Source organism: Salmo salar, chromosome ssa28 (assembly GCF_905237065.1).
Source record: "Salmo salar chromosome ssa28, Ssal_v3.1, whole genome shotgun sequence".
NCBI lineage: Eukaryota > Metazoa > Chordata > Actinopteri > Salmoniformes > Salmonidae > Salmo > Salmo salar.
This window is the reverse complement of record NC_059469.1, coordinates 30,552,994-30,562,760: the sequence shown is the minus strand read 5'-3', so window position 1 is coordinate 30,562,760 and position 9,767 is coordinate 30,552,994. Positions and strand designations below refer to the sequence as shown.

Below are 9,767 nucleotides of genomic sequence, written 5' to 3'. Positions count from 1 at the left end.
CCAACTCCTCTGGACCGTACCCTTCCCTCGGGACCCAACACCGCTCCTCTGGACCGTACCCTTCCCTCGGGACCCAACACCGCTCCTCTGGACCGTACCCTTCCCTCGGGACCCAACTCCTCTGGATCGTACCCTTCCCTTGGGACCCAACACCGCTCCTCTGGACCGTACCCTTCCCTCTGGACCCAACTCCTCTGGACCGTACCCTTCCCTCGGGATCCAAGTCCTCTGGATCGTACCCTTCCCTCGGGACTCAACAGCGCTCCTCTGGACCGTACCCTTCCACCGGGACCCAACACCGCTCCTCTGGACCGTACCCTTCCCTCGGGACTCAACACCGCTCCTCTGGACCGTACCCTTCCCTCGGGACTCAACACCGCTCCTCTGGACCGTACCCTTCCCTCGGTACCCAACACCGCTCCTCTGGACCGTACCCTTCCACCGGGACCCAACACCGCTCCTCTGGATCGTACCCTTCCACCGGGACCCAACTCCTCTGGACCGTACCCTTCCCTCTCCCTGTCTTTGGTGACATTTGTTATCAAGCAGCTCCCTCCATCTCCCTTCTGCTGATCCACTTCCATGGAGGCTTCGAGCCCAGACTTCCAAATCCCATGAGGTCTGTAAGCCAGGGATAGTAGTAGTGGTGTGATGCCAGAAATTATGAACCCCTAATCTCATAGTAATTAAATTAAGGGTGAGCTCAAAACTTACCATGATGTTTACTTTCCTTCTGTTACATTTTCCTGTCACATCTCCATTTTTTTTATCCTTCCATCCACCCTCCATCAACCACAACTATCTGAAGAACTGGACCAAGGATCTGAATGTCCCCATCCTGTCTGTGGACTACTCCCTGGCTCCTGAGGCCCCCTTCCCCAGAGCCCTGGAAGAGTGCTTCTACTCCTAGTGTTGGGCCCTCAAGAACTGCCATTTTTCGGGTCAGTGTCATTGCCACTGTTTTGGAGCTAAGAGACAAAGAAAAAGGGTTTCTTAGCTAGACAGCGTACACTCAGGTCAATAATATCGGCACATCTTTTATTGCGGTATTACAACAACCATCTGTCTCAGAGCAGCTAGTACTGATTGCTCTGCCCCAGGCTCCACGACTGAACGTGTGTGTCTGGCTGGGGACAGTGCTGGGGGGGAACCTCTGAATACCGTGTCCATGAGGGCCATTGCCTGCTCCTGCTATCAAGGCACAAGGCGAGACCCAAATGCAGACACAGGAGGCAGATGGTTGGAGTCTTACAATGTTAATTAATCCAAAGGGGTAGAGAAAGGTCGTGGACAGGCAAAAAGGTCAAAACCAGAGTCCAGGAGGTACAGAGTGGCAGACAGGCTCGTGGTCAAGGCAGGCAGAATGGTCAGGCAGACGGGTACAAAGTCCAGAAACAGGCAAGGGCCAAAACCGGGAGGACTAGAAAAAGAAGAATGCAAAAAGCAAGCAACCGGGAAAAACGCTGGTTGACTTGGAAACATCCAAGACGAACTGGCATAGAGACAGGAAACACAGGGATAAATAAAATGGGGAAAATAAGCGACACCTGGAGGGGGTGGAGACAATCACAAGGACAGGTGAAACAGATCAGGACGTGACACCTGCTGCCCTAAGGGGTGATCTTCAAGTGTATCAATGCCGACACAGGTATGGAAGGAAGGAATGAAGGAAGGACATGAAAGGAATGAGAGAGTATTAGAAGAGAGGGAGGGAGGGAGGGTAAAGGGGTGTGTGGGGTGGAGTCAACGCCTTTAGGAAGTCTGGTTTATATGTTGAGAGGGATGGAAAAGATAAAGAAAGCAAAGGAATACACATTTTACTGCAATCAGTCTATTTTACCTTGTTCACTAGTCTTTCTAACACTCTCCACTATTGATGGTCTTTCCACTTAAATCTCTCATAGAGTTTTCTGTCATTCTTACTCCCCTGTCTGTCCCCACAGGCCTCTGCACTGGATGCTTTGTCGGACTAGCTAGGGAGATACAGGTAGCTTCAGACATCTCTGCGTAAAGCGAATCAGAGAGTACTGGCAAGCGACCAAAGTTTGAAAGGACCAATCATGGGGCTGGCCCATCAAATGGAGGGGCCGAACAGATGCCTATAAAACCCAGGGAAAAAAACGAGTTTTATTGAGAAAAACTTTTACTTATTATGACTGAGTTAACATATGTGGTTGTCTTACCTAGCTACCTGAATCAACTAACTGTAAGTTGCACTAAAATGTACATAATAACTTTGATCACTGTGAAATTATGACAAGTGTGCTGAAATATTTTATATATTTTATTTATACAAATATCTTGCATTTGAAATGTAACACTCAAGTTTAATGGTCGAATAATAGTTTATTGTCAAGTTATAAATGTTCGAAGTATTTGCCTTTTATGGAGCCTAGCAAATATCGGATAAAAATAGTAACACTGTAATAACGAGGCTCTTAAAACCTCTTTATACAGTGAATACTTTACATAAAGGTAAAACAAAAAGCTACACAGGCGCTCTAGAATGAAAAAGTGAAAGTGACGTATCAGATGCACGGGTGCCGAACTACGGATACCGCTGGAGGGCAATATTTTCTCCCTGTTCCGCTTTTCCTCTCGTAAAAAAAGGAGAGAGGGGCTGTAGCAATGGAGGGGGTAACTGTAGGGCACGTATTTGACGCCGAATGCATCCTCAACAAACGTCCACGAAAGGTATGAAATAACGTATCTTATCATAATATGAAAACATTAGACCCTGTTCAATCGTTTAACTCTTTCCCAATCTTCTCCTTTGCAGGGGAAGTTTGAGTATTTGGTGAAGTGGAGAGGGTGGTCGTCCAAGTGAGTAGCTATTTAGCAAGCAGCTGGCTGAGCTAAACAATGACAACAATGTATCCCTTGAGCCCCTGCAACCCCGGATTTCTTTCACATCCGTAATATGTACAATCTGAGAATATTCTCGTGTTTTTGGATAGACTGTATGATGCATGGAGGAAAGATGATGGTGTTCGCCGTTTCTGTGTCTTGCTTTATTTTCTTTAGCCCGATCAGTTTATGTTACGATGCCAAATCGGTTTCCAGTAACGTGAGCAGGCATCACCCTACTACGGTAGCGAACTGTAGCACCGGGAATATGGAACGCCCACTATTTGCATGCAGCTGTGCTTTCGTCGTGCTACTTTACCAATAATGTTGCCATACAAAACATATTTGATGTAGCTGAATGTAAATCTCCGAGCAAACGCTCCAGTTTCAGCCATTTAAATATACGCTGGCCCTATACAATGAACAGCTACTCTCTCAATATTTGCTATTTTTCAGCAAATAGTGTTAATATTTTATTTAGACACAACGTGAATTATGTTTTTTATTTAATTTAAATATGATGCGACTATGTCTGACGCTGTATCTGAAAAAGGCGGTTTAAACTAGATCCACCTGAACAGAGAATTCATGGTTTGACATTATATGTTCAATGTCTCTCTACTGTGCTCTAATAAACAGTTTTTTAAATAATATTGGGTTTTCTTTACAGACATAACAGTTGGGAGCCTGAAGAGAATATTCTGGACCCCAGATTACTGGCTGCCTTCCACAAGAGGTGTGTTATTGATATCATACTACAGTGGTTAAGTTGTTTGACAAGAACCCCTTCATATTTAATGTAGCTACATGGTGTATTAGAATTGCCCTGGTCAAATACATCCTTCCTCCAATCCTTGAAGCAATCACTTTTATCTGACTTAAACAAATTGGTTAAATTAAACTTTCACTTATCCAGTTATTAGATCAGTAGTCTCTTCGACTAAGGAAGGATGCATTTTTAAAGAGGCAGAACATTGTCAGTGACTGTGTGTGTGTGTGTGTGTGTGTGTGTGTGTGTGTGTGTGTGTGTGTGTGTGTGTGTGTGTGTGTGTGATTTCTACAGAGCGCAAGAGAGGGAGCTACTCTTCCGTAAGAGAGGGAAGAGGCCAAGGGGACGTCCACGGAAAATTCTGGTAATCATCACACTGTTGCTGCTATTCAAACATATAAGATTTAGTCACGACTCACTACAACAAATGCAGCAAATTCACTTCCTTCAGTCATGTTAATTATACTTGTAATGTCTTCTCAATGATTGATCCATTATATTTACAACAGTAGCAGCAATCCATTTGTTTGTTTGAACAATGAATATAAAAACCTTTCTCTCTCCATGTCTTTAGGAACCAGAGCCAACTGAAACCAAATCTGACCGCTCCTCCTCCTCCTCTTCATCCGGCCTGTCCTCCTCTCCCTCCTCCTCTTCCTCAGAAGAAGAAGAGGAAGACCACGGGAAGAAGGCCAAACCGGGTCCTCGCCTCCGGAACCTCTACCCCGTCCCCCAGAAGAGGCCCCAGATTGTTGTGGCCAAAAATGAGCCCGTCCGGAAAAAGCGCGGGAGAAAACCGCTGCTCCCCGAGCTGAGGGCTTTGAGACAGGCAAAGACTCGGCCGCCCCTCCCGCCCCCTTCTCCTTCTCGCCACCACCAGGTCCTCAGACCCCCCCGCGAGCCCTTCAAAGAGGAACCCCGAGGAGGGGTGAAGAAGCCTCTACAGCCAGCCAGTTTCACCTACACTGGCCTGAGCTCCAGCCGGGGCTCCAGAGATGAGGTGGCACACCAGGTGGCTGCTGGAGGGGCCTTCTACCAGGCAGGGGCCTCCAAACCTGGGCCGCTGAACTCCATTTGGTCAGGTCGCTCCATGTCTACCAACACCCCCACCCCATCCTCTCCATCATCCTCCTCTTCCTCTCTCAGCAGAGCTCCCCCGCCTTACAGTAAGGGCTGGTCAGATCTGAAGCGCTCCCTCTCTGTCTCCGACACCGGCAGCAGCAATGGCAGAGCAGAAGGGCTCAAGGTGGCTTCCTCTCTAAAACCAGGGGTGTCTACATCCACATCACTCTGTCTCCACAGCTCCAAGACCTCCAGTGGGTTCAGGGACTCTCCAACGGCATGTAGCCCAGCTCAGCGCTTCCCAGCTGGGCAGAGGAGGCAGCAGGAGGGCCCAGGAGGTCAGGCAGGGATGGTGGTTCAGCAGCAGGGAGCCAAGCCCCCCTCCTCTACCCCTCCCTCGGCCAGAGACCGCATCAGTCAGGCCCTCAGCCTCCGAGCTCTCAACCTGCAGAGCGTCAAAAAAATTGCGCCCGGCAATGGTCTCCAGGGAAACGGAACCTCCGGCACCACTGGAGTTGCAGTTTCGAGGTTGAGCCTGAGAAGCAGTGCCAGTCCGGCAGGAAAAAGAGCAGGGGGAAGCATTAAAGAGACACACACCTCGTCTGGGCTGAACCAGGGCCTGGTGTCGGGAGGGTTAGGGGGAGGGGCACTGCACTCTGGAAGCGTTCCACCAGCCAGAGTGGAGAGGGGGGAGAGAGGGAAGGACACTGGGGCAGAGACGGAGAGAGAGATGGACAACAAGGGACCAGGGGGTGTAGGGAGGGGGAATGGAAGGGTGGAGAAAGGGGGGAGCGTACAGGCACAGGGAGGCGTGTCCACGGTCCGCAGAGGCAGAGCTAACGGGGGGAGACAGGAGGACAGGAAGTCAGGACAGAGCCTTACCATTAATGAGCGGAACTCCCGGAGCGGTGACAACTCCCGGACCCTTAACGAGCTCAGCACGGGTGACTCAGATGACACCAGCAGCAGCGAATCAGAAGAGTGCGACTCCTCCCCCTATCCCGACAACAACAACAACAACAACGGGGCCCGCCTTGTCTCTATGGAGATGGAAACGGAGACGGACTGGCGGCCAGCGCGGAGCCTTCTAGAGCACGTGTTTGTCACGGATGTCACCGCCAACTTTGTCACGGTAACAGTGAAGGAGTCGCCGACCAGCGTGGGGTTCTTCAACGTCCGCAATCACTAAAGCCTGTCCGTGTATGTACAGGACGCCCATAGACACAGGCCATTTCCCCTCCCAATGGTTAAAGGGACATTACGCTTTCAAATCAAAGTTTGACAGACATTTTCAGACCTCTAAAGTAGTCTAATGTCAAGATAAAACCCACGATAGCTGGATCTACACAAGCTATATTATGTGACATGGTTTCATTAGATTACTTTAGAGGTCTGAAAACATCTGACATTTTATTTATGAGTGAAATGTCTCTTCAAGGTAAGAATCTGGAAGGAGCTTAAACTCACTAAGCTGATTCTGTATCTGTGCCTAAGGGCAACCTATACCTGGAATAATAAGACACAACATGACATTAGGCTTGATTCCAAACCCATCCCTGGTCCCTTTAGCCCATTGATTGCCCCTTTGAAGATTTGCATCTGAGACATAACAGTCAAGTAGGCTTGGGCCTGGTTCCATTTCTGCCTTCAACCCTTTCGCCTAGGTCCTTCACTTTTCAGCATATTTTTTCTTATACGTATCCAGTCTTTTTAGATCTGCGAGGGGGAGTCAACAAGGGATAGGGGAAAGAGAATGTTTTGGTATTGGACCCTCATCAATTGAAGACTTTTCTGAAGACATAGCTGTCTGTATAGCTATGCCAGCATATCCCATCTTACTTTGTATTCTCTTTGGACCAAAAGAGTCATGAATGTGAATTGTGTATTTTAAAAAATCTGTTAAAAAATTGTATTCTGTCAGTCAGTATTTCTCTTGCACTACAGTATGTTATTGTAATATTTTAAGCCAATTATATTAGACTGAAACATACCTACTCATCTCAAGCAGGCATGACATTTTTTTTTACAGTTATCTTCCAGTGTTATCCCTACCAACCTACCTGTGGTGAAGAACATTTGAATTGAATACAATCACAGTCATTGATAGTAAGAGCATCATAGGAGGTGGAGAAGTGTTTTTATTTAATTTATATTTGTACATATGTTTCTCTCCTGTTGATATGAATATGTATCTGTAACTCTGGTGCTTATTATAGCTTCACAGCTTCAGAAACTCGTAGCCTGTGTGCCTCCTGCCATTTATAAGGTATTGAAATAAACCGTGAGTACTTGTACAAGTGGGTGCTTAACCATACCAAAACGCTCTTGTTGTTGTTGTTATTGTTAAGTCAGTCAATCAAACGTATTTTATAAAGCCTGTTTTTACAGCAGCAGTTGTTACAAAGTGCTTTACGGTCACCCAGCCTAAACCCCAATGAGCAACCTAAGCAGAAGCAACAGCACAGTGGCTAGAAAAAAAACAAGGAAGAAACCTAGAGAGGAACCAGGCCCCGAGAGGTGGCCCATCTTCTGGCTGTGTTTTCGTGATTGGTAGGTGCATCTCTTTGATCTGTACCAAATATGTACTATTATATTGACAAGATATTCAAGTGACCGCTCTAAATGGAAATACGTATTTTTTTTCTTCAAAGTTGACGAAATGCCACGTGTGCCCACTTACATAAGTACATTTGTAACAACCTAACCATTACAAAACTTATACCAATAAAAAAATAGACTAATTGACACTCATTGACCGCTGACTTTGGGTGGAAAAAACCTCTCGCTTTGCCTCTTCTCCACCTCTTCTTTTTTGCCTCCAAAAACCCTGAAATTTCCATCCCTAACTATAACATTTTCTGACAAGATAGAACTGCCAAAGGGGGCGGTGTTAGCCTGCAGAGTTCTGTCTTACTATCCAGGTCTGTACCCAAACAATTCGAGCTTCTACATTTAAAAATCCACCTTTCCAGAAACAAGTCTCTCACCGTTGCCGCTTGCTATAGACCACCCTCTGCCCCCAGCTGTGCCCTGGACACCATATGTGAATTGATTGCCCCCCATCTATCTTCAGAGATAGTGCTGCTAGGTGACCTAAACTGGGACATGGTTAACACCCCGGCCATCCTACAATCTAAGCTTGATGCCCTCAATCTCTCACAAATTATAATTGAACCCACCAGGTACAACCCCAAATCCGTAAACACGGGCACCCTCATAGATATCATCCTAACCAACTTGCCCTCCAAATACACCTCTGCTGTTTTCAACCAAGATCTCAGCGATCACTGCCTCATTGACTGCATCCGTAACGGGTCTGCGGTCAAACGACCACCCCTCACCACTATCAAATGCTCTCTAAAACACTTCAGCGAGCAGGCCTTCCTAATCGACCTGGCCCGGGTATCCTGGAAGGATATTGACCTCATCCCGTCAGTAGAGGATGCCTGGTCATTCTTTAAAAGTGCCTTCCTCACCATCTTAAATAAGCATGCCCCTTTCAAAAAATGTAGAACCAGGAACAGATATAGCCCTTGGTTCTCTCCAGACCTGACTGCCCTTGACCAGCACAAAAACATCCTGTGGCGTTCTGCATTAGCATCGAATAGCCCCCGTGATATGCAACTTTTCAGGGAAGTCAAGAACAAATATACACAGGCAGTTAGGAAAGCTAAGGCTAGCTTTTTCAAGCAGAAATTTGCATCCTGTAACACAAACTCAAAAAAGTTCTGGGACACTAAAGTCTATGGCGAATAAGAGCACATCCTCCCAGCTGCCCACTGCACTGAGGATAGGAAACACTGTCACCACCGATAAATCCACTATAATGGAGAATTTCAATAAGCATTTTTCTACGGCTGGCCATGCTTTCCACCTGGCTACCCCTACCCCGGTCAACAGCCCTGCACTCCCCACAGCAACTCGCCCAAGCCTCCCCCATATCTCCTTCACCCAAATCCAGATAGCTGATGTTCTTAAAGACCTGCAAAACCTGGACCCCTACAAATCAGCCGGGCTAGACAATCTGGACACTCTCTTTTTAAAATGATCTGCTGAAATTGTTGCAAACCCTATTACTAGCCTGTTCAACCACTCATTTGTATCGTCTGAGATTCCCAAAGATTGGAAAGCTGCCGCGGTCATCCCCCTCTTCAAAGGGGGAGACACTACATTTTGCTACAGACCTATATCTATCCTACCCTGCTTTTCGAAGGTCTTCGAATACCCGGCCTATCTAAGTTCTTCGAAAGCCAAGTCAACAAACAGATTACCGACCATTTCGAATCCCACCGTACCTTCTCCACTATGCAATCTGGTTTCAGAGCTGGTCATGGGTGCACCTCAGCCACGCTCAAGGTCCTAAACGATATCATAACCTCCATCGATAAGAGACATTACTGTGCAGCCGTATTCATCGATCTGGCCAAGGCTTTCGAGTCTGTCAATCACCACATTGTTATTGGCAGACTCAACAGCCTTGGTTTCTCAAATGATTGCCTTACCTGGTTCACCAACTACTTCTTTGATAGAGTTCAGTGTGTCAAATCGGAGGGCCTATTGTCCTGACCTCTTGCAGTCTCTATGGGGGTGCCACAGGGTTCAATTCTCGGGCCGACTCTCTTCTCTGTATACATCAATGATGTCGCTCTTGCTGCTGGTGATTCTCTGATCCACCTCTACGCAGACGACACCATTCTGTATACTTCTGGCCCTTCTTTGTACACTGTGTTAACTAACCTCCAGATGAGCTTCAATGCCATACAACTGTCCTTCCGTGGCCTCCAACTGCTCTTAAATTTCCAGTTAAAACTAAGAGCATGCTCTTCAACCGATCAGTGCCCGCACCTGCCCGCCCGTCAAGCATCACTACTCTGGACGGTTCTGACTTAGAATATGTGGACAACTACAAATACCTAGGTGTCTGGCTAGACTGTAAACTCTCCTTCCAGACTCACATTAAGCATCTCCAATCCAAAATTAAATCTAGAATCGGCTTCCTATTTCGCAACAAAGCATCCTTCACTCATGCAACCAAACACACCCTCATAAAACTGACCATCCTACCGATCCTCGACTTCGGCGATGTCAT

At 47.1% G+C, this 9,767-nt stretch overlaps 1 protein-coding gene across 1 annotated transcript; it reads left to right on the top strand.

The window, feature by feature from the left end:
* Window positions 1-2,565: 2,565 nt before the first annotated feature.
* On the top strand, window positions 2,566-7,425 carry LOC106589865 (chromobox protein homolog 2). Its single transcript, XM_014180271.2, has 5 exons — window positions 2,566-2,694; window positions 2,780-2,823; window positions 3,518-3,583; window positions 3,911-3,980; window positions 4,191-7,425. Exons 1-5 carry the CDS (start codon window positions 2,629-2,631, stop codon window positions 5,865-5,867), a joined length of 1,923 nt encoding a protein of 640 aa, XP_014035746.1. The 5' UTR covers window positions 2,566-2,628; the 3' UTR covers window positions 5,868-7,425.
* Window positions 7,426-9,767: the final 2,342 nt, after the last annotated feature.

Bases quoted from the DNA above. Each gene is read 5' to 3' on its own strand.
- LOC106589865 (XM_014180271.2), top strand. From the start codon at position 2,629: ATGGAGGGGGTAACTGTAGGGCACGTATTTGACGCCGAATGCATCCTC. The intron at 2,824-3,517 runs GTGAGTAGCTAT...TTTTCTTTACAG, and splicing joins TGGAGAGGGTGGTCGTCCAA to ACATAACAGTTGGGAGCCTG. The intron at 3,584-3,910 runs GTGTGTTATTGA...TGATTTCTACAG, and splicing joins CTGGCTGCCTTCCACAAGAG to AGCGCAAGAGAGGGAGCTAC.